At 40.9% G+C, this 25699-nt stretch overlaps 1 protein-coding gene across 1 annotated transcript in view; it reads left to right on the top strand.

Annotated features, from left to right (window-relative positions):
- ANO10 (anoctamin 10) overlaps positions 1 to 25699 on the top strand; it is a 204298-nt gene that overhangs the window by 9140 nt on the left and 169459 nt on the right. Inside the window, exons 3-8 of the mRNA XM_075271313.1 lie at positions 4396 to 4578; positions 6594 to 6728; positions 15118 to 15237; positions 17773 to 18342; positions 20131 to 20186; positions 22297 to 22371. Coding sequence (XP_075127414.1) covers positions 4396 to 4578; positions 6594 to 6728; positions 15118 to 15237; positions 17773 to 18342; positions 20131 to 20186; positions 22297 to 22371 — 1139 coding nt within the window. The remainder of the gene's footprint in view (positions 1 to 4395; positions 4579 to 6593; positions 6729 to 15117; positions 15238 to 17772; positions 18343 to 20130; positions 20187 to 22296; positions 22372 to 25699) is intronic.

Below are 25699 nucleotides of genomic sequence, written 5' to 3'. Positions count from 1 at the left end.
CATCTTTCAATAAGTTCTGCTCCACTCATTCTGGCACATTTGAATATTTTTTTGTAGCCCTCACTGTTGTTGAACTTTCGTTGCCTGAAAAGTTGCATTAGTGAAATGTAACTAGCCTCATGAAGGTCCCTCCATTCCAGCGGTGCAGGTCTGGATTCCAGGGCTTAAAGGGATTCTATCATTAGAATTCCCTTAAGAAAGGCTTTTCTTCTCTTACCCTTATTATTCTGATCTGTGCCAGCGTTCCTGAGAAACATCTTCTTTCTTCCATATAAATGAGTTTTCAGACAGACTCACCAGTCTTCCCTGCTGTAAACTCTTCTTTTTCATGTACTCCCACACAGTATAATCCTCCTACAGTCACCCGTAAATTATATGTCCCCCCTCCATCTCTCCCTCAGTTTCATATACACGCTTCATCTGCCCCCAGTTTCATGGACCCCCCTACATTATGTTCCACCTTAATATTTAACACAAAAAAAAACAAAAAAACACACTCACCTCGCTCCCCCGCCGCTCTCTCCGTAGTCTCACATAGTTGTAGGTGCGATGTGACGTCATTACATCGCAGCTACAAATGCCGGAGCTCAGCATTAAAGCAGGAGCTGAGCTGTGACAGCTCCTGCTTTAAACGCCTATGTATCCAGCTGGCTGCCCGGCTCGCCCGGCCTTGTATCCGCCCCTACATATGAGTGGTTATGGCCTTAGTGAGACACACAGTCACAGCCATATTCACAGAGTCTCCAACATCCTACTGTTATTGTACAAAATAGGTGTTAGGCATGTGCTTCATGTCCTGCGGTGCTGTCCTAGACCGAGATGTTTTGAAGTGAAATAAGTTATTTTATCATATCTATTTATGATTGCCATTTCACCCTTGATTTTACCCTTTGACTATTCTGAGAGTATTATAACTTGCCGGGGAAGCTATGGCAATGCATTGGCAAGCCCCTGCTCTTTGGTATGATGGCTGAATATGTAGCCAAGTTAATGTTATCTGATAAAAAAAAAAAAATAAATGAAAATAGAATGCCATGTCTTCTCACATCCCCTGGTTTAACTTGATAGACATATGTTTGTTTGTTTTTTCAACCATGCTAACTGTGTAACTATAAAACACTCTGTTCACACTGAAGTTTTGTTTCAAGAAATGTTGCATCAAAATGCAAAGCGTGAATTTGGCCTAGGGCCAGGTAATAAAATTGTGTCTGATTCTAATGTTCTATTATATTCTCTCCCTGCCAGATCGTATTACTTGTCCATGTGAAATCATATTAAAAGGATCCTATCATTAGAATCCCTTTTTTTCTAACTAACACATAGGAATTGCCTAAAGAAAGGCTATTCTTCTCCTACCTTTAGATGTCTTCTCCGCGCCGCCGTTTGGTAGATATTCCGTTTTCTGCCTTTATGCAAATGAGTTCTCTTGCAGCACTGGGGGCGGGCCCCAGCACTCAGCACTGCTGTTTGAGCGCTGGGGCCGCTCCCAGTGCTGCGAGAGCACTCATTTGCATAAAGATGGAAACGGAATATTCTTAAGGCTAGTCCTACGTGCTAGTTAGAAAAAAAAGGATTCTAGTGATAGGATCCCTTTAACTATATAGTCAATGTATGTAGGTGTCTAAGCCCTATGTGAGCTTCTTAGACATCCTGTTCCAAAACCATGTGCATTGTTCTAGAGTTGGTCTTCTCTTCTTCTCAAATGGCTTTCCACAAGATCTTGGAGTATTCCTGTGATAGTTCATGTACATTCGGGCTAAAGAGCATTTATGAGATCAGGCTCTGATGGTGGATGAGAATTTCTTGCTCAATACGGTCACTTCATATCAGAGGAGTTCTGTGGGGTTTTGATCACAGTTATGTGCAGGATAGTCAAGTCATTCCACACCAAACTTCTATGAAGACTTTAGGACCTTTAGTTTATGTATGAATTCTTCTAAGGTTACATTCACAATTGTATTAGAGTCTGTGATCCCAGTCTCTGGCAGAAATCCTGGCTGAAAAAAGTCCTGCATGACAGTCCTATGTCTGTTAAAAAAATAATGGGCACCCGATGGGCCCCAGCTATAGTCAATGGGCTCCCCTGAGATCTGTTGCTGTCTGTCAAATGGCCTACTGATGGCCCAGAAGAGCGGATAGAAAGGTGCAAGTGTGAATGTAAGGTAAGAAGTGAGATCATGATGGCTATAAGCAAAGTCTTACTGAATGAAATGTATAAATAATTGGCTAAATAGAGAATATCACAGCAGTATTGTCTCCTGTATTGCTACACTTATATGTCATGTTTAGAATACAGGAGTCGTGTTGTCACCCAGAGAAGGGCTGGGTGTAGGGTGTTGGCCTTTTGGCACACTTCTGTGTACTCTGACAGGTATTTAAAGTTAACTAACATGACACGGAGCTCAGTATTTCCTAACTAAAGTACACCATTTTATTTGATACCTGTATTGTGTCTCTAATGTTTGAGCTATGATGGCCCACTGTCTAAGTGACTAAGTTTTCAAGGAAACCTATCACATTGACAATACAGTTTTAGCTGAGCTCAGCATGTTACAGGACAGGAGCTGAGCAGATTCATATATAGTTTTGTGTATAGATTCAGTATAACTTTCCATTTCTTCAGTTCCATCCCATCTCCACTATGCTTAGGAGTCCAATGGGTGGTTCCACTCAGTGATTGACAGTCTATGAAGATATCCTACCCCCTAAATCAACAGCATGTCCTTGTGCCACTCGGGTTTAGGGCCTCAAATTTAAAGGGGTTGTCTAGGACCTGAACATTTTTGATACTGATGACCTATCTACAGATTGGTCAGGGTCTGACACCCAAATCCTGAACCGATCAGATGTTTAAATATGCAGTCAGAAGCAGCCCTGCTCCTATTCAAGTGAATGTGAGCAGGGCTGCAATTCCAGGCACCATTGCTACAGTGTACGGAGCGTCCGGTCGGACAGCTCACAGCCGGACAGCTTTCAAACCCAGTCAAATGAATGGGTATGAAAGAGTCCTGCAGGTTTCCGTCTCCTGCTCAGTTTTGTGCAGGAAACGGAAACCAGCATGAACGGAGACCGGGCGCAGTTGTGAATGAGCCTTTAGACTTGGCTTTATCAGTAAACTGCAATTAACTGAAAGAATTGTCCTGCTGGCAAGAGCTGTGAATGAGTGACAGAGCATGAGTGACAGTGCTGTGAATGAGTGACATCACTTGTCCTACAGGTCTCTGGTTATAGCAACGCTGTGTAAACAATGGGAGGAAAAAGCTCACATAGCAGGCAAACAAAGCAGCATTTCTAAAGCTATGTATTTAGGAAAAGTCTTCAAATTACATAATCTACTAGTAAAGATAGGATCTTTGAGATGGGATTACCCCTTTAATTTTATCCAATGCAAGAAGTGTGATTTTTTTTTTGCTTTTTATTTTTTATCTGACTCTCAGATTGTCATTGCAACCATTTTTATTATGCTCCAATGCATCTAAAATGTGTATAAATGTCTATGGGGCACTCTCCCATTAATAACACCAGTCTTTATAAATCTCCACCTATGTGTATCCATGGTTACAGACTACAAACAAACCTGTAGTCCTGTTCTGTGCCCTATACCTTCTAACATTAGTTGTATATTAGTACAGGACAGATAGGTGGAGTATAAGTGCACAGGGTTTGTTTGTAGTCTAAGTATATAGGTTTGTATAAGAGCTGTAGACACAAAATGGTAGATGGTGAACATCTTTTTAGTTAAAGGGATTACCTGGGATCAAAGTTTAGTTTCTTATTGTAAAGTGTGTTTCAAAAAAAAAAAAAAAAAAAGCATTACTCCCCATATGGTTTCAGCACTGTTGCTTCTATTCTGCTGGCCGGGCCTCAGTGAATTGGCTGAAGCTTTGCTATCGGGTTGATGGCGTGTGATATCTGTTGGCCCCAGCAGTTGTGTTGTTGATATTGACACCTCTTGGCTCCTGAAGACCAGGCAGAAGGAAGGAAGCTATAACAATGAAATACACAATGGCTACTTTAAAAAACAAACAAAAAAAAAACTCCTCCATCCGGTTTGATCGTTTGTAAAGTTGCTTCACGTTAGATATATAAGTTCATTGGTACAATGAAAACACACTGGTTTAAAATATGGAAATACCCTTTAAAGAGGAATTAGAGCTGGAGACAATCGTATAAAACCAACTTTGGAGGTCCGGTACTCTGCCAGTCTCTACTTCCCGGGCTCAAGATGTCTTGTCAACTCTGGACTTGTAACCGCTGCTGCCGGTCTCTGACTATAGTGTCACCTATTTTTAGATGCTTTCTCATGTTATTTTTAGTGGTGGACTGCACCTTTATTATAAATTATTGCTACACCTTTAAGATTTTTAATATCTGTTGCTATTTTTCTTATACAAGGTGCTCAGCTGTTGATGAAACCGCTAGTGATCTCAGAAATGGAGGATACTATCTATGTTGTTGGAGCCTCTACCAGACGGCTTCTACTTGGAGCTGAGGCTATCGGATTTGTAAAGGAAAGTGAGGATGGCAACATGAGACCTTTCTTATATAGCAACAGGACAGAGTACAAAAACTTCATGGGTAAGTTGTCACAGCATGCTACGGTTACACTGTTATACAGCAAAAGCACATGAATGTACCCTCTAAGTCATGCGCTTCAATTAGCTATACTTCATTCCTTAGATGGGAGAATAGTATACATAGGGTACACTGTGTTGTCTTCACAACTACTCTGTGTCTTAAGGAATTTCAGTTTTCTATTTTCATATTGGGTTCTCCTTCTTTCTTGAGTTAGTGTCAGATCTAGACATTTTCTGCTGTGTTTAAAGCCCAAGCCCCTTTTTGTTGATGGATGTAACAAAAAAGACATCTCCATTTATAAATTGATCAGTCAGACATTCCTGTGACCAGCATCTATTACCCACAGATTCTTGGATATCACGACTGCTTTTAGACAAAACATGTGACCATAGACAAAATAGGGACCTGAAACGCTGAGAAATCATACCTAGAGCACAGTTACACACTATAGTCACTATACAAATATTTATATTGCCATTAATAACACTATACAAGACCCGAATGATACCACTACTTGTAGATAACACCACATAACTCCACTTGTTCCCACTAGCAGCATACAGTGCCTCTAGTAGTATACAGTGTAGTATACAGTGCCCCTGATAGCATGCAGTGCACCTAGTAGAATTCAGTGTCCATTTGGTGCCCCACTAGTGGCATACAATACCCCCCAGTAGTATATACTGCCCCTAGTAACATACAGTACAGCTTTTTTAGTATATGTTGTCATTAGTAATTTAAAGTGCCCTTTATTGCATACAGTACCCACAGTAATAACTTGTGTCCCCTTGTCATATACAGTGACCACTTATACTGCATCCTATAGTGCACTGTAGGGGAATATAATGCCCTTAGTCTTATACCCGTGTCTACTTGTGGCATACAGTGCTCCTAGTAATAAACAGCAGTCCTTTGAAGCATGTTGTTCCTCCTGGTAGTATATAGTGCCCTAAGTAGTATACAGTGTCCCCTTATACTGTATCTTACAGTGCCTCCTAGTATCATATAGTGTTCCCATGGTAGTATACAGTGACTCTATACACTGTAGCATATAGTGCACCTAGTATTATACAGTTCCCCCATAGTGCATCCTAGTGAAATAAGAAACGTTAAGCAAGTCCATTTAAAGTGTCCTGCAATTGTTTGTTACCTTGCTACTTGTAATGTTAAACGCTGCTGCTTCTATGCTTCCATTACCTCCTCTTATTGAGGCACCAATGCAATGCATTTCATTTGCTTTTTTTGGAAATATTCACTATTTCCATTCAGAGGTAGAAATTCTTCCCTGATCATGTCCTGCTTACAATGTACAATGTATCTGAAACTGGAGCTCAAGAAAGCAGAGAGACTTCAGGTCTCAGAGGACTGATATAAGTAACAAGTTGTCTTATCATAATGTGCCCCCCATCAGCTGTTTGCACAGTGTCTCTACCTGTGGACTTAGTGGGGGATCCTAAGTTTAGGATCTCCCTCTGTGATGTCCATATGCCCTTATCAGTTATATGAAGCATGACTAAGACTTGACAGGTTTTAGGTTTTTTTTTTTAATATGAACTTTGTTCAATGATATAATAAGTCAAGATCAGGGACTAAGAGAATGCCTTAAAGCGAGTGCCTTTGCAGGTGTATGGAGACTTACAAGCCATTTTCACTCCATTGGGGGATTCTTGGGAATGTGCAAATCTGTTTTCCAGCTCATTTTTCCTTTTACACTATGAAAGTATTGGGAGGCATTCAGACCGCTCCTTTATACAGGGGAACATTCAGTCTCCTGTTCTCCTGATCGCTGGGGACTGTGATTTGCACCCAGGGGTCTTTGGTGGCACAACCCCTATAAAGCTGTAATAAATCCATCAGCATCAAATAGACTGCTTGTTGATTGTTTCCTTGTCTCAACTCAACTTCTATCTTCACAGTAGACGTTACATTTGCTGACTACAATCACTATTCTGAAGCTGAAGGTGGTATTTTTTAATAGTTTACTTTCCTTCTGTGTGTTTATCTTCCTGCTGCAGGAGACGGAGAAGATTTTCTCAGCATGGCCGAATGTCAGTATATCATTAAACACGAGCTTGACAATCTTCGTGCTCAAGATGAGACAAATATTCCTGGTTATCCACAGTCCAAGCTTTATCCTGGAAAATCAATAAGTAAGTGCATTTTTATAGTCTTATTCAATCAGACTAATCTTACATGAAACAGGAGAACCTCTTGATGAACAGGTCTGGGGAGACAACAGAGCCGGAACGCAGTATCCTGGCAGCGAGCGCTGATCAAGAAATCAATAAATTCTTCTAAAAGTTAGCGAGAAATGTATTCATTGGATAAGGGTTAAAAAGGTTACGCCTTATTATTGAGGGAAGAGGCGATGGAAACAGGTTTTATTTTGTGAGATTTGGAGATACAGTTTAAATTGAGGTACCAAATCCAGAAAAGTTAAAGGGAATCTCCAAAATCGCTTCTAAACTACTTGCTGTCTTAGGGCTAGTTAGTCGTATAGTGAACTTATCTTTTTGCGTCACACTGCAGCCTTGCTGTCAAGGAAATCAATTTTTAATTCATATGCAAGTGAGTTGTTCGCCACACCTAGGAAATGGCTCCCACAGCACCCAGTTTGACCTGTGGACACCCCCAGCACCACCACCCAGCATAAAGATTTACAGCTCCCTGGATGTGCTGGCCACAGGTGCAAACGGTTGTTCTGCATAGATTTTTTTTCTCTGCCAGTTTGTCGGCGGACACCCAATGGACCCCATTATAGTCAATGGGGTCCACTGGTGTCTGTGTGTTACTTTGGTTTTAGCAGTCTGGCTCTCGTTACTTCAGGTCCACTGGTGGGCCGTACGACAGAGAGCACAATGCTAGTGTGAACCTAGCAGGAATATTCACAATGTCTCCGTCAGTCCCTCCTGCAGTATATAAGTGGTTCATAGCAATTTTGATGGTAACAGACTATTGCTGTTAGTGCTGACCCTGCTGTGTGATCATTGCAGTCCTACAAATACAGATCAGTTCTGTCCTTTGAAACCTAAGAAGTCTGCAGGGTGTATGCAAGAGGTGAGTCATTTGTATGTGGTGCTAAAGTGTCTCCAAGGTCTAAAAATAAACTGACTTTTGTAACGTTTTGTACACGTCATCATATTTCTATAATGCTGTTCTATTTCTATTATATTAAGAAAAAAACTTTTAATGTTTTTGTTCCTTCCTATAAAGTCAAATTTGTCATTTTTATTGTCTGTTCCAATAAGCCTTCTGGAATTGGATCAACGTGCAGTTTTTTTGTACATGTAGTATCTCTGTCTGGTTAAGATTACAGAAAATTGAGTATTATCATTTTTGTTAAATAAAAAGCACAAAACACATGTGACTGTACCTTTAATGAAAATAGTCACTTTTTCAAGTGATTAATTGATTGGCGAAAATTCGATGAAGGTTAAAGGTGAACTGTGGCATGACATGCTAGGTAGCTGGGCTGAGTCTGTCAGAGCATCCTGTGCCCTTCACAAGATACCATTCGACCCCCGCTGATAGAATGGTGTCTTGACCCCCTCCCATCCTTCCTCATTATATGACTACCATAAGAAGGAGAGTGGATCAGTGGTTACATATGTACACGACTGCTCCATTCACTGTCTTTAGCACTGACTGCAGTCTAGTGTTGTACTTGGCTTTCTTTTTTGGTCCCATAGACTTTGAATGGATCGACAGTGCACATGCCAGACCATCTCTCCATTCAAACTACTAAGTGCGGCTGTTCTTTTTCAAAGTTTGGGGACCCTGTACTAGTGATATGTGGGGTCCTCAGCAGTCAGACCTTTATCACCTTACGCTATGAAAAAGTGATTAAATGGGTTTTCTCATAACTGACATTGATGGCGGTTTTCCACAAAATATATTTATTGCATATCTGTAAATACCCACACCTCTAAAATAAGCCCCCCTCCCCAACCTTCTTGCCCCATCACTTACTTACGTCGATACAACCTCATTCAGAAGACTCTGAGATATTGTTGGGTCTTACAGAAACAGACTGGCTCTGAGCTATATTTGTAGCTTCCATAGGAGAAAATGGAAGTTACAAAAATAGTATAGAACAGTGGGCTATGCAATTTCTGAATATTCACCTTTATGGGAAACAGTGTAACCAGATAGAAAGTCTTCTCATCAAAGTCACCGTTGGATAGGTATCAAGGGACTGAGACTAGTGGGAATTTTGACGTACTTTACATATATAAATACATGTATCCTTTATGGATGGAAGGTCACCTTTAGGGAGAGGTGATACATACTTTAAAGTAAGATACACAAGGAAGTAAAGTTTCTTGGGACTTACTGTACGTTTTGGTGACTTTTGCATAGTGCTTTAGACTTGGGGCACGCCCTGCATTGAAAGTAAAGTTGCTAAAATTGGAAAGCATGGCAAGTATGAAGCCGTTTGCTTCCACCTCTGCACATTGTACAGAAATCAGCTGATTGGGGGGGTTCCAGATACCAGAGCCCCGCTGAACTGCTATGAATGATCTCTCTTTGGATAGACAATTAATATGAAGTCTTTGACACCCCCTTCATGTTTGCCTTCCAACACTGCAGTCACCTATTCAGTATAAGTTATTGTGTGTGTATAGATTATATTATGTTAACCATAGATTGTAGCGCTGTAATTGGGAACATCGCACAGGAGTACATGGAGGGAATGGGCAGTGCTGTTAGGAGGACGTGGACCGCGGTATATCTTGTACAGTAATGTGTGTGAACTCTGCATTGCTGGTATTACACAGAGGTATATGATAGGAAACACACCTGGCAGTAGAGAATCCAGCACAGGAGCTACTTCATAGTTTATTATGGGGGCAGCTATGGCCTAGTATCTGAGGTTAAGACATCCTCCAAAGTGTCATTGATTTTAAAGGGGTTGTCTGGGATAAAATTATATTGCTACACTAAGCTAAAACCCCCTCCCCCACTACCTTCTAACTGATCACCAAAAATCTATACTTACCTAGATCGCTGGGGCGGTCACATGACCGCCCCAGGCACAATTTCAGATTTTCGGTTGATGTTCCATCTCCAGAAGAGAACGTCACCTATACTAGCCCCCTCTCCCTCCCCACCCCATCACACTTACCTCTCTTCCTTTCCAGATCTTCTGGGCATGGGATATCACTTCCTTCTGGAGGACCGGTTCCTCCTCTTCTTGACATCTGGCGGCCAACCACGCCTGTACAATGAAGCTGGAGTGCTGGCTTTCTGGCAACAGAAAATCTAAAAATGTGCTTGGCATTAGGGGAACAGCCTGATATTAAAAAAAACATACTTAAAGTTCAAAAGATGAGATGTCTGAGGACACTAGAGCCGCCTACAGGGCATCAATTATTGGATGCCTCCTAGTATATCACTTTAGTATTGAGAATAATGATACTAAACATAGTCTCGGTATCAAAATCAAAAATCTGTTATAGAGGCAAGTGTAGTAGAGATTAGAAGTTATCATGTCTCTCATACGCAGGATACAGAAATAAGAAAGGTGCTGCTCCTCATTAGTAGCAGCATGGAGAACACTGTACTGTAGTACTGAGCAGTGTAGCTATGAATCCAGCACAGGGATGAGACTAAATACTTATTACAGCCTGAATGAGCTTGGGTATGTCTCTTGGACTCTGCAGCTTCTTTTCATAAACTTTTATGGGCATCTTATTTAACCTGATCTCTAAGTGCACCTGAAATTCACCCTGTGAATGATCACTGCAAGATGATAGGAAAGAAATGGTTGGAAATTAGAGAGAGAGGCATTTTTCTAAGATGATGACCATACCCAGGCTTATGGTGATTCTCAATTTTTTATTTTTTTTTTAAATAAACCAATAAAAAGTTCAGTGATCTGGCACAGGGAGTCAGATATATTTCCACCCAACTATTGACTACAATAATGAATCTGGTGAGCGTAGCTTGTCATGTCAGGAGAAAGCTTACAAGGAATATATCAGACTGTGGGGCAGGGTGAACATTGATTTCACGATTCTGATGTAAAACAGAATCACTTTTAAAAAAAAAAAAAAATAGTGAATTAATTGAATTAATTTGATTAATTGCACAGCCCTATTCGGAAGTGTCCACTCCTGTAACCATGATTTTGTTTAAGGATTCCAGTTTCTTATGAATACAAAGTCACAAAATGCTTCCCAAACCCTCGAAAGGCTGCTCTTTGTAGCCACTTGGTGACCATATACAAACACTCATAGAATAAGCATCTTTTAACGCAACGTTACAAAATTGTATCGTTTTGAAAAGCTGATCATCGTATGATACCTACAGACTGGAAATGTCCAGCTAAAAAGATAAGGTAAGGACACATCTGGTTTGATAGAACCTACAAAGTGAGCCTCATTTTGCCCTGCTCAAAGGATGCCAGCTTAGTTTAGCCATCTCCTTGTTCATTTCAGAGGATAAGGCTTTGCTTTTAACTTTTACATTAAAACTGGATATAAGGTCTGACTGTTTAACTGCTGTGTGAAATATTAAGCTATTTAGTGCAGAGTTACTAGCTTTTAATTTTGCAAATTGGCAACGTGGCGTATTGAGTCTGACTATTCTAAATGACTTTGAAATCCTGAGAGTGATTAAATCTATTAGCACAATCAATATTGGGAGCCCTTTTGATGTTTCTAACCCAAAGTCTGCAGCTTGTGCCTTTTCTATTAACTTTTTTTTGGCCTTATTTAAGCATTGTCAAAGTTTATATATGGCTACTTTATATTGTTGTGTGCACGGCATTTTTAATTATATTAGTGTGAAGCCTTAAAGTGTTACTGTCTCTCTTTTTTAGTTTGTTGAAAATTTTTAATAACTTTATTAAACTATTGTACTTTTTTTTAGCTGGAAGAAGCATGTTGCTAGGGAGAACCGTCCTGTATTGACCCTGTATTGTTAGTTTATACAGATATAACAGATGCCAAGGTTTGAGAGGGGAGGGGGGCACTTCAGACGGCTGTATCTTCAGCTTTCCTTCAAGCAAATGGAAGCTGAACAGCAATGAAGCAGAATGGGCAATAGAAAGTGTTTAAGGGTCTCGGTGCTTCCCCAATCTGATATTGAGGACTTTCCTAAGAATAGGCCATTAGTACTAGCTCTTGGACAACCCCTTTAAAGGGGTTTTCCCATCTCAGTGTTTCATCTCACTTCCTGTATTTCTCCTCCCTCTTGCTAAACGGGCCAGAGAAGTCTTGCAATACTTACACAGTTCAGATAATATGCAGATACTTGTACAGAATGGACTCAGTGTTATCTGTGTGTTTACTTAGAGAGATAACAGACCCAGCTTTGTCAGCAAACTGCAATTACTTGAACAATTGTCCTGCTGGCAAAAGCAGTGAGTGAGTGATGTCACTTGTCCTATAGGTCCAAAGTTATAGCAATGCTGCGTAAACAGTGGGAGGTATAAAGTCACATACCAGGTAAAGAAAGCAGAATTTGTAAAACAATGTCTTTAGGAAAAGTCTTCAGTTTACATAAGCTACCAGTATAGATAAGATCCTTGACGTAGGAATACCCCTTTAAGTATAATATATAGTGTACCAAAGTAAATTTTTTGATGCTTTTCACATATTCCTACAACCTGTGTTATCACCTTTTCTTTCTTATATTAGTCTATGACCAATCTGTATAGCGTAAAATACTGGACTCCCCTCCATGTGTATGAGAAGCTGGAGGCTGTGAGGCGGAGGAGGGGTACCTGCCCAACTACAATGCCGAGGGAAAATATATATTTTGCATTTACAGAAAGTAGCAAAGGGGAGTAAAATATCCAAAGTACAGATTGTAGTTACTAACATGTTAGTTTCTAAAATCAGGGTGTTTTAGTCCGGTTTACAGGACAACCCCCAAATGGACTTGCTACCTTGCTGCACTAGAGTCCTGGGTTTGAGTCCAGCCAAGGACAACATCTATTTGGAGTTTGTATCTTCTTCCCGTTTTTATGTAGCTTCCCTCCAATACGCCAAAGACAAGGAAATTTAGATTAAATGCCCTACTTGGGACAGTGAGAGATGACAATATCTGTATGGTGCTACAGAATATGTTGGCGCTATATAAGCAAGTTAAATAACTAAATAAAGCCAAACCAATTTTAACTAGGGAAAAGCCTAACTTGATGGGAATGTTTCATAAAATTCAAGACTGCTGGGTCGTATGTTTAGGTAACACACGTTTCTGCCCAGACTACAATGAATATATTTCTTTTTATAAGGCAGAGGTTTTACAGTGACAGTAAAACCTCTGCCTTCCTAAGGCTTTTCTAACCCTTCTGTTAAGTTGTATGCACTTCATCTGAAGGATTTTTAGAGCAGGTAAACAGGCCTGTGTTATGTACATGGGTGACATAGCCTTTGCGTGACTCATCTTCCACTTGGCAGATTGCATTAGCCATTGTGTAAACTTATTTCTGGAAACACAAGTTGTATTTCAGCATATTTTCACTAGGTGTCACTGCAGTACAGATGACACACCCATGAATAGGTCTCTGCAACGATCTTTCTGGAACGCCGAATCTTATCTCACAGTTAAAAGATAATTTCAGGAATTTTTACCCAGTAGCTAAGATCAGTATTGAATCAGACAAGCATTTTATGTCCTGGACTTTGCCATTCTGTGCATTGGTAAAATCTATAAATTTTAAAGTGACAGTGTTGTCAGTGTTATGCCTCTTTGTGACATAGAAAATAAATGTGCTTGTGAGCTTACCAGATTTTAATTGACAAGTGAGGGTCAAGTGTATACATGATCACTAGTTGTGACCTGGGCTAGACTTGTTTTCTTACCCTTCACTTCTATGTTGTGGAGTTGAATTACTACCAAGTTGTGACAGATAGGGCAGATGGCCATCGCCGTGTAGATAGACAGTACCCTGCCATTCGTTGTCCATTTGCCTGACCCAATTATATCTGTTTTGCTGTTTAGTACCACCGCTCTTGTGGTTTTTCCCAGAAAAAGTTGCCATTGGCTATACAAATGTAGTAGTAAATGTGGCAATTGCAGATACTTTGCAATATATGTATGACTCAGGTTCACTAGATTTTAGGCTGCTGTTTGTTAGTGGCTTTTTTTCTCTTGCTCATAGTGGGTGATCTCCATCTAAGAGATCCATATGTTCTAATAATGGCTTGTTGTTGACTGGGGTAGTCTTTTTGAAACTACCCCTTTAAGGGTGCATTCACACTGAGTATACGCTGACTGATTCTGAACGTTAAAACACGTTCAGAATCAGCGTGTACAAAGCAGATCCCATTCATTTCAATACGCCTATCACATTGAAACCAATAGGGAAAAAAGCAGCCCATTCATTTCTATGGGGAGCGCTCGTATGCTGACTCTCATTGAAACGAATGGGATCTGCTTTCTACACGCTGATCCTGAACGTGTTTTAATGTTCAGAATCAGTCAGTGTGAATGCACCCTAACTTAGACATTTTACTTTAAAGTGTATGTCTAGTGGTGACTTTAGTGGACTAATATATCCGCTCATACTAGCCTGTGGGTATAAGTTTTCCTTTATTTTTTTGCTTTCTTGCTGCCTTAAAGCTATATAAACTTATTGACAGTAAAAAAAGCAACACAATATTAGAGCTAAAGTGAATAGAATGAATGTAGAGGACAGCGAGAGCGTTGGTGGTAGCTGGTTAGGGCAGTATGTTGTTACACAGCAAAGGGAGGATTAAAGCATTCACCGAGAGGCCTCCATACTCGAACCCTACAATCCTTGGATTTTAAATAGAACTTATGTCTGGATGAAACGAGGAAACTGTGAGATCTGTTTGTTTATCAGCGGATTAGATAATCCTTTCTATTTGTTTTCTGTTTGGGCCATCAAGAACCTGTCTGCTAAGTGTTGTCACATAAGTGGTAGGCAGTTTATTGGAAGAACCATCCTGCTTATATCAATTCAAAGTCTGTCATTAGGGTTAAATGTCTGCGTCATCAAGGCATGTCTTGCATGTGATTTCTCACCAAGTGGTACACGACCCAAAAGTAGCCTCTTGGAGCGTTTTTATAGGACAGTAGGAGAAACACTTTGATGCCCTCTTGTGGTAAGACCTCCATATATACCTGAGCTATAACTACAGCCAGGTTATGCACCAATCTTGCTATCTCAGTGCGTTTTTCTCAATGAGTATATATTTTGTACATACATACGTGCTTGTAGTTTTTAAGAATTGCAGTGGTAAAGAAACAATGTCCATCTTTTTTAAAAGCACTTGAAGTTGTTCATCCATTCATAGTCTCTATACACAAAATGCCTAGTAAATACTTACATTTTTCTGTATTTGTACTCACTTTCAATTATTTTATGTGTTTTCTCCCTCGATACACAAAGATGCTTTATATTTCTGCTGGGTGTCCTTGGAAACAGACTTCAGTCTATCTACTCTTCACTGCCAGATATATTGTCCTGTGGAATAGTATATATTGTTTATAAAGTGGAAGGAGGTGTATGACCAGCTTCATACGTATGTTCCACATTCTTACTTGGTTTTCATTTTCTTTCAGTCCGGAGAATGCAGACCAGCGGTATATTGATTCAGTTATTTCCTCTACATGACAAGGAAGAATTGAAGCGTCTGAGTTTCCAGTGGTACCGCCAGATAAAGTTTGCTTATCAGCCTATAGGTAAGAACACATTTCTCTTTTTTTCTCCTTTCTTTTGATGTTTTAGGATATATTTACACACAGTTGATTTGGTGCAGAAATTTCTACAGTGAACAGAACAGATAAGTTAGAAACGAAAATTTCTACAATAAATGTATTGCGTCAAAGTCTTTAAAATAAGAAGACAGACACAAATGTTTGCTTAAAGATAACAGCACCTTTTGGTCCCATGTTAGGGATCCATGTGACCTTTATGGCTGACTGTACCTATAAGATTAAAATCTGACCACTATGTCATCTGACACCCCCAAGTGCATGTACGCTCAGCTGACAGAGGGGAGAAAGCTGTAGCAAGACTTTTCTTATCTCCCCAAGTGCAAAAGGATTAGGTGCCCTATTTTTGATCCCATAGAAATCGTCGGGCTTTGCCGATACAAATACCCTTGAATTCTGAAATTCATCAACACATACAGTGAAGGAAGTAATTGATCCCTTGCTGCTTTTGTAAGTTTGTCCACTGACAAAGACATGAACAGCCTTTAACTTTAAGAGTAGGTTAATTTTAACAGTGAGAGATAAAATATCAAAATTAAATCCAGAAAATCATGTTGTATACTTTTTATGAATGTATTTGCATTTTGCATAGAGAAATAAGTATTTGATCCCTCTGGCAAACAAGTCTTAATACTTGGTGGTAAAACCCTTGTTGGCACGCACAGCAGTCCAACATTTTTTGTAGGTGACAATGAGGTTTGCGCACACATCAGGAGGAATTTTGGTTCACTCCTCTTTGCAGATCATCTGTAAATCATTATGATTTTGAGGCTGTCGGTTCGCAACTCGGAGCTTCAGCTCCCTTTAAGTTTTCTATGGGATTAAGGTCTGGAGACTGGCTAGGCCACTCCATGACCTTACTGTGCTTCTTTTTGAGCCTCTCCTTTGTTGTCTTGGCCGGATGTTTTGGGTCATTTTCCTGCTGGAAGACTCAGCCATGACCCATTTTTAATGCCCTGGCGGAGGGAAGGAAGTTGTCACTCAGGATTTTACGGTACATGGCTCCATCCCATCCTTCCATTGATGCTGTGAAGTAGTCCTGTGCCCTTAGCAGAGAAACAACCCCAAAACATAATGTTTCCACCTCCATGCTTGTCAGTGGGGACGGTGTTCTTTGGGTCATAGGCAGCATTTCTCTTCCTCCAAACACGGCGAGCTGAGTTAATGTTAAAGGGACTTTATCATTGGAAAAAGTAATTTTTAACTACTGTATATACTCGAGTATAAGCCAAATTTTTAGCACAGTTTTTCTGCTGAAAAAGCCCCCCTCGGCTTATACTCGAGTCAAGCAAAAAAAAAATATATATATATTTTTATTTTTTATTTTTATTTTTTTTTTTTTTTGGGGGGGGGGGGTGTCTATGACCAGCCACAATAGTAATGTATAGAATCTCCCATAAAATAGTAAAATAGTGTGTCTGAATATACTGAATATAGGGGATCTGCAGTGCTCTTGTTCCATCTGGAAGGGGTTAATACGAGCACTGCAGATACTCTATATTCAGCGAGGCTGAGTTCCAATTGGGGGAAAAAAAAAACAGTCCTCAAGCTCGGGGAAGGGGCAGACAGACAACCAAAACACCCCCTCCCCTTTCCCAGCACCCAGCAACTACTGCACCCAAAAACCATTTTAATTTTTGAAATTTTCCAGTAGCTGCTACATTTCCCCCCTAGGCTTATACTCGAATTAATACGTTTTCCCAGTTTTTTTGTGGTAAAATTAGGGGGGTCGGCTTATACTCGAGTATATACGGTAATCAAATCCTTGCGTAGCCTTTAGAAATGCTGTTCCACACCTACCTTTAGTATGTAAATTGCCTCAGTGGTTTCTGAATAAGTCAGTTGTTATTCGTATGCTAATGAGCTTCCAGCCAGCACAGGAAGTTCCCAGCAGCACTCGTCTCTGCTATTATCTCCTATGTGTGTGTGCAAACAGGAAGCTGAGTCATCATCATCAGCAGCCTGTGCTGTATACACCCATAGGAAACAATAGCAAAGAGGGTGCACGATGCATCATGCACCAGTCTAATTAACATATGAATAAAAACGGTCTTATTCAAAAACCGCTGAGGCAATTTACATACTAAAGGTAGGTGTGGAATAGACTTTCTAAAGGCTATGCAAGGATGTGATTACCGTAGTTAAAAATGACTTTTCCCAATGATAGAGCCCCTTTAAAGAGCTCAATTTTTGTCTCATCTGACCACAACACTTTCTCCCAATCACTCTCAGAATTATCCAGATTGGTCTATGCAAAATGCAAATAAATTTATACAATGTGATTTTCTGGATTTTATTGTTAATATTCTATCTCTCACTGTTAAAATTATCATACCCTTAAAATTATAGACTGTTCATGACTTTGTCAGTGGTCAAACTTGCAAAATCAGCAAGGGATCAAATAATTATTTCCTTCACTAACACATTTTCTTTTATTTGTGAGTTGTTTTTTAAATTATTTTTGTATATGTTTTGTTCTTCATCCATATCTCTTGTTTGCAGATAAAATCCGCCATTACTTTGGAGATACGATTGGTTTATACTTTGGTTTCCTAGAATACTTCACTTTGGCCTTAATTCCTATGGCTCTCATTGGCATACCTTATTACTTTTTTGCCTGGGAGGACTATGACAAATATGTGATCTTTGCTACATTTAACCTGGTGTGGTCAACGATTGTCCTGGAAGTATGGAAGCGCTACTGCTCAACAATGACCTACCGATGGGGGACATTGCTAATGAAGAGGGAGTTTGAGGAGCCCAGACCTGGCTTTCATGGAGTGCTAGGTGTCAATCCTGTCACAGGGAAGAAGGAACCGACCTACTCCAGCTTAAAGAGGCAGTTACGGATATACCTTGTGTCTGTGCCCTTTGTGTGCCTTAGCCTGTATGCTGCAATTTACGTGATGATGATTTACTTTGACTTGGAGGACTGGGCCATAAACTATAATCATGAGCAACAATCGACCTTCAGTTCCCTTCTGCTGTTTGTCCCCAGCATCATTTATGCAATTGTGATTGAAATCATGAATCGAATTTATAGATATGCTGCGGAGTTCCTCACTAAGTATGGTAAGACTTTCTATACATTAAAAAAGGCAGAAATCTTAAAATGATTTCCATGATAATGATTATTCTGATGACCTATTAGGACAGATTGTCAATATCAGATTAGTGAGGACTGACAGGTGTCATCTCCATGATCAGAATGTGAATTGGCTGAAGTTTTAGATTCAGCACTAAAGTCTTTTTACTGCTTACCAAGCACAGTGATGTACTGTACATTGTAAAAAGGATGTGTACCATTTTATGTATCACGCACTTCTTTGAGCTAGAGATTACAGCACTTGGGTGAGCCCCTCTTCTCAAGGCAATGATATCATGTTCACTGGTCAGATGGCGATGCTGTAACTCAGTCCCATTCAAATGAATGAGGCTGAGGTACAATGCTAGGCTCGCCACTATACAACATAAGGTGCTGTGCTTGATAAGCTGTATATAGGCCTCAGAGCTTCTCCAAATGCTGCACCCCTTCAATCAGCTGATCGGTAAAGATGCTGGATGTCAGACACCCACCAATTTGATATCAATGACCTATTTTAAGGAAAGGTGATCATTTTCTTAGACCTGAAAACCCCTTTAGGCTAAGGCCCCACGTAGCGGGCCACAGCCAAAAAGCGCCACGTTTTTTCCCGCAGAGCTTTTCACGGAAAGTCCACCGAGTTTTCCTCTACAGACTTTCTGCTTCAATTGTACTTCTTCGGAAACCACCAATTGACATGCTGCAATGATCAAAACGTGACAGTTTTGGATATCGTAACACTTCCGCCGCAGCTATTTTTCTACATGTGGATGATATTTGCTAGAATCCCATCCACTTTGCAGTCACTGTAAAATTCTGCGGTATTGTCACCTCATGGGGCTGCAGCCTTAAAGAGGACCTTTCATGCCCTCACACAAATGCGGTTTTCTTTACTGCTAGTTACTAGTTATGTATCCCGGGAGAAGAGATATTGCTGCCATTACTGATAGGTCTTCACTTTCAGAAGGGTGTTCCTGACAGTCTAACTGGGAACCTCCCACCTGACAGTACTGTTTGTAGCGCTATACTGTGAAGGGGGCGTTCCTTACCACACAGCGATGACACTGAGCACTGAGCAATACTTCCCCTCCCCCTCCTCCTGACATTACTCGTCTATATACGAGTACTGGGGGGCGTTCCTCACTGCTCAGTGTCATTGCTGGGCGGTAAAGAATGCCCCCTCACAGTATTATGGAAGAAAAAGACCAGCCTCCAAAGGAATAGCCAAGGACCAGCGCTCGCCCATACACAATAATAGACTTTATTAAGCACGACGCGTTCCGGGCCTGAATGCCCTTTCTCAAGTGCAGATAAATCTGCACTTGTGGAGTTGCACCAGGGTGCATCTATAAGGTCCGGACAGACACACCCTGGTGCAACTCCATAAGTGCAGATTTATCTGCACTTGAGAAAGGGCATTCAGGCCCGGAACGCGTCGTGCTTAATAAAGTCTATTATTGTGTATGGGCGAGCGCTGGTCCTTGGCTATTCCTTTGGAGGCTGGTCTTTTTCTTCCATTTTCTGACGTCCTAGTGACGGTGACCTGCAGCTGCACTCTACACATATTTGATGGATGTTTAGTGGTTGTTGTGTCATACACAACCACACCAGGTGAGCAGTCACCTGTTTTATATATTATTCCCACATTGTAGAAGTTAATACACCAGGATCGGCTCGGTGCCTCCTTTTCTTCTTTTTTCCCTCACAGTATTAGCCATTTATAGATGACTTGCATTTGAATTATTAGAAAATGATTATTTTTATTTTTTATTATACAGAAAACCATAGATTGGAGTCATCACATCAGAACCACTTGATACTAAAGGTCTTGGTGGTAAGTCATGTAGTATGGATAGTATTAGACTATTTCGATTTTTTTTTTTAATATATAAAGAAACCTGTCACAACAGTAGTCTCACAGAGGGATCTATACTTGAGACAAAATATCCATACACATAGTCAAGTATTCATCTCTGTTGAGAATAAATACCCTGTCACAGCAGTAGGTATCATACAATGTGGCCACATCCACAAATTTCCCAAATGGGACCGGCTAATCGGATGTATGCAATGGTAAGGGCACACTTCTTAGGCTAGCTATACACGTTAAATTGGTGTCAACTAGATGCTTGTTAGACATTCATTACTAATCCTTGAGATCACATAAAAATTCCCCTTGAAGTAGTATTCAGCATCTAGCAAAAATCCTGTTAGGAAAAAGAGGCATCGAAAATAAGGTCCACAGTCCATCTCCTTTGTGAGCCAAAACAGACAGACTCTGCAAAGAGTAGGGATGTGGAGTCGATTGAGCAAACCATCGGCTCTGACTCGTCTATTTGCATTTGTCTATTTGCTATTTGTCTTGGCATTTGCCACTGCCCAACTCTGACTTCTCCATTTCACCACCTCCACCAGTTCAATGTTTTAGCATCTGTTTATAGGTGCTGCTCCACTGATTCCAGTGCATTTCAAATTTACTCTCTAGCCCCCACCGTTCCTCAGCAGAAAGTGCAGTTAGTTTTGGTGCCTGATGTGCTATGTAAGCTCTGTAATATCAGAAGGGTGGTGTCAGGCAGGTTGTGTGATTCAGAGCTCCAATCAGAAGCAGCCAACGTCAGAGGTCAGAATCACACCCCTTGTCTGTTCCTGCCTGACCCCGCCCTCATTACAGTACAAAGACTAAATATCATATCAGGCACCAAAACTAACCGCATGGGAATATTGAGGGCTAGAGAAAAAATTCCAACTGTGCCAGAATCAGTGGAGCAGTGACTATTTATAGATGGAGCTGGACTTGTTGGAGCTGGTAGAAGGTCCTCTTCAAAATAATTAAAGGGATTCTACCATTAAAACCATTTTTTTCTAGTTAACACGTTGGAATAGCCTTAAGAAAGTCTATTCGTCTCCTACCTTTATCAGTTGCCTCCGGTCCGCCGTTCGGTAGAGATACGGGTTTTTACCGGTATGCAAATGAGTTCTCCCACAGCACTGGGGGCGGGCCCCAGCGCTCAAACAGCACTGGGGTCGTCCCCAATGCTGCCAGAGAACTCTCTCCAGTGATGCCTCCATCTTCTTCTGCAACCGCCTCTTCTGCCGTCTTCTTCCGGCTGGGGTCACACTCCGGCGCCTGCGCAGTCGGCTCTGCCATCGGGACACAGGCAAGAGCCGAGTGCACAGGCCAGCCGGTGGCCATTTTTTTGAAGGACGCTTAAACGCGCATGCGCAGTACACTCCTGTAGTTCTATGGAAAACTCAGTGCTGCGAGAGAACTCATTTGCATACCGGGTATTTCTACCGAACGGTGGGCCGGAGGCGACTGATAAAGGTAGGAGACGAATAGCCTTTCTTAAGGCTATTCCAACGTGTTAACTAGAAAAAAAAACGTATTTTAATGGTAGAATCCCTTTAATCATCATTTTGAAGCCTGGGTCGGAAACTTTTTTCTGACTACTCCCAAAACTGGCTCTCAGTCCACAACCCTGGCTAATAGTATATACCAGTGTGTACTTCTCAGTAACATATTACAATTCAATATAGCTGAAACAGTAGCAACAGACAAAGGGGCACATTTGTGAAGAAGGGTGTTATTAACGCCCAGTCTTCAAAAAGCCGGAGTTGGTGCAGAGTGCTAATTATAAATTATGTGCACAATCCTCTGGGCTCTGCGCCTGTGGGGGGGGACGTATACCAACTCATAGCTGGCATACATTTCCCACATCATTTTCATCAGACTTCTAGCATAAATGATGATAAATTTGGTGGGGGTCTATGGCTCTATAAGTGCACACCCTCTCTACTCCTCATTTTTGGGACAGTGCAGAAATGAAAAAGTGGCTTTTTTTTTGCACAAAAAAAACGATTTGCATAATAAAACTGGCATACTCTGCCTAAAAAATGCGAAACATTGTGAACAGATGTCTGAAAGATATTTTTATGTTTTGCAGTTCAACATTGTAAATTGCTTTGCGTCACTGTTCTACATCGCCTTTGTCATGTGCGACTTAAAGCTTTTACGCCAGGTGAGTGCACGGCAAGGAGTTTTGCCAATTTATGAGACTTAAGTTTGAGGAATGACAACTAATTTTCCAGACTTAAAAGGGTATTACCAATCTAAACTGCTTGCTTATTGTAAAGTCAAGAGTTTTACTAAATGCATTGCTTTAGAAATGCTGCTTCATTTATCTGTTATGTTAGATTATTAATCTCCATTGTTTACACCAGGGGTCCTCAAACTTTTTAAACAGTGGGCCGGAGGCAGAGCAGGTCGCACAGACATTGGGAGCGGTGCCCTCCAATAGGTAAAGTGAAGTGCGCTCCATGGCCTGGCCCGAGCTCCCCAAGAGCTTCATTATAAATGCACGCCTGCCGGCGTTGTCGGCGGGGCCAGACAGAAGTGCTTGGCAGGCCGCATGTGACCCACGGGCCGCAGTTTGAGGACCCCTGGTTTACACCTTGTTGTCAAAAGACCCAGCCTGGTCTACTCCTATCTAGCATCTCTGTACAGATGAAGTATCTGATTGCTCTTTGGAGGGGAGGAGGTCTGAGTTCTTGTATCAAGCTTGCTCTCAGAGCTGTTATCTCCTGCTCTTGGATCCTGAGCAATCAGGTCACCTAATTGTGGTTTGCTGATAAAGGCTTGGACAATGTTGAACACTAAAATAGCATTGAGTTTACTGCAAATACCTTTTCTGTCCTGGCAGCATATAAGTTTTTTTTCTCCAAATCTGTGTAATGTAATATACATTTGCTGTGTATGGTATTTGATCTGCTTTATTACAGATTTATAGTGATCACGATAAATAATCTGTAATGGTAAAGGCAATGTCTATATCCTGTGAGGTACTTCATTGTCTGTCACAGCCCCCCCTACCAGCTTCTGGAAGAATACAGGAAGTGAAAAGTCATTGAGTCATTGATCAGACTGTTACTGTTAGGGGTCAGCAAAAAATTCAGTATTTGACTGAAAGTGCCAAATTATATAATAACGTAGTCAATAAAGGCAATAAAAATGATTTTAATATAGATTGTCTAATACAGTAACAAACTAATGACTCTAATAATTGCTAGGCAATATGCAGAAAAAACTCTTAACTGTTATCTGAAATCCGCAACGTCGAAGGGAGCCTTCCAAAACCGTGCACAGTGTATACATATAAGGTGTTAGTTGGGAGATACCAAGTGCCGAGTCCCATAGTAAATTGATATTGATGACCTATGTACATTTCACTGCATTCTATGCCTGCAACTTCAGATGGAAAATCTGCAGGTTATCCGGTTTATGGTGTCTAAAGTGCAACTTCAAGGTTGTCCCCGAGCCAATTTCAGCTGTGGTCGCCACCTAGCATTGCCCCCTAACATAAAGTTTGACAAGCCCTGATTTGTGGTGACCAAAGTTGAGAACAGGTGTGACTATGCCCCGGGTGCACCGAACAGCTAGTTTGCATATTTAAAATAGATTTAAAATAGGTTTTACTCTGCAGCAATGTTACACAAGAAAAGTATTTGCAGTATACCACTAGCCTCGGCCTATAACATCAAAGAAGTGGCTCAGATTTTGATGGTGGTAGACACCTATTAAAGGGTATCTCCAGTTTCTGAAAAACATTTTCATATCCTCTATTAGGAAATTAATAAAATGATTGTCAGGATAGTTCTGGATCCTCATTGCTTGGCCAGAGTAGCATGCCATCTTAAAGAGCGCTCACCCTGGAGCACTTGTACGCACCTGCAAAACACAGATAGTTCCTTGAATTGTATGGACACTGTATATGCTTAATTTCCCTGTGGGTGGCACTGCAGGAAAATAGAACATTTACTGCCAGGTTTTCCCACAAATTATTATTTTTCCCTGATTACTGTAGGTAAAGGGTGAGAGACTCATCTGACAAGTAGGGATTATTCAAAGTGGAGAATCCCTTTAAAGGAATATCATTAGAATACCTGTTTTACAATAAATATACGTTGGAATAGCCTTAAGAAAGGCTATCCTTCTCTTACATTTATTACAGTATTCTGATATGATCCGCACCGCCATTCCTGAGGAATTTCTTCTTTATTCCTTATGCAAATAAGTTTTCTTTCAGCACTTCAGGCGTTCCCCAGCGCTCAAACAGCACTGGGGGCATTGGTCTGCCATTTTCCTGTGGCTGAACGGGAGAAGCCACAGGAGAAGGGGCTGATGGACATGCACAGTTGACGCTTTTGGGCCAAGAGAAGAGGAGTGTGAGAGAAGAGGCGGTGGCGGTGAAGAAGACGTAGGCCGTCGTCGGAGAGTTTTCAAGCAGCAATGGGGACGCTCCCAGTGCTGCGAGAAAACTCATTTGCATAAGGAAGAAAGAAGAAATTGCTGAGTATTTTTAATACATATGACAAAGCTGTATAAAAGGCATAGGAGAGGCGCCAATACCTTACGCTGAGCCCTGGCTTTAGGTTCTGTAGCTGAATGGAAGAGGAATGGAATGAACTGCTATTACTAAGATCTCATTCACACTAGTATCAATAATCTAGACAATGGATGTAGTAGAATCAGATCAAACTCTTGTAGTATTATTCATCCATTGTAGGCAGAAAGCAGAGGTTTCTTATTAAATGGAAATGACTTGACAGTGCTCCTTTCATTGAGCTGTCACGTGTAGTTCTTGCCGATCACGTCAGCCGCTGTGTTTAGCATCTGTATGTGAAGTTTACCTGACAGCTCCGCGGCTTGCCACTTTTGCAGCATTGGTCTTGTGAAGGCAGTGAGATCACCTTGCTGTGTTCTGTATATCGCTTACACAACAGAAAAGCATCACTTAAAATAACTTTTATATAAATTAAATAACTCTTTTATACAGTCAGCTGCTATGCCAGGCAACTTAACCACCATGCTGCCAGGTGGGAGCCATTCATGGCTTACAGGGATGTGGCTGGGGCACCAAGACCAGATCAGGCACCTCTGGCCTCCGGCGCTTACACTGAGCAGCCTTATTTTTTGGGGTGACCTTGCAGTGAAGAAACATGTGAGGTCACTTTCAGGATATTGAGATCTGGATGCCATATAGAATGGTACAACTCTCAAAGAACAAAGTACAACTCTTGACCTTTCACACTGTAGAAATAGTAGATACTATACCTGTATCTAGTGTAGTCAGATTGTTATTATATACATATTATGCCTTTCTTGTGACAACATTTATTTGTTTACACCTAATAATAGCCCAGTCGGCAAAAGGTAGGCAGCTATTGGTCCTAGCAACGTACTATTGGCATCTTATGTTTTCCAAATTTGCTTGAAAAACACGTTATAATTAAATGTTATAAATAGATAGTTCTAGATATCCATCACTTGATGTCTGTAAAGGCACGTTC

Source organism: Leptodactylus fuscus, chromosome 4, assembly GCF_031893055.1.
Source record: "Leptodactylus fuscus isolate aLepFus1 chromosome 4, aLepFus1.hap2, whole genome shotgun sequence".
NCBI lineage: Eukaryota > Metazoa > Chordata > Amphibia > Anura > Leptodactylidae > Leptodactylus > Leptodactylus fuscus.
Note: the sequence above shows the minus strand (reverse complement) of the source record. Positions and strands in the feature narration are given on the sequence as shown.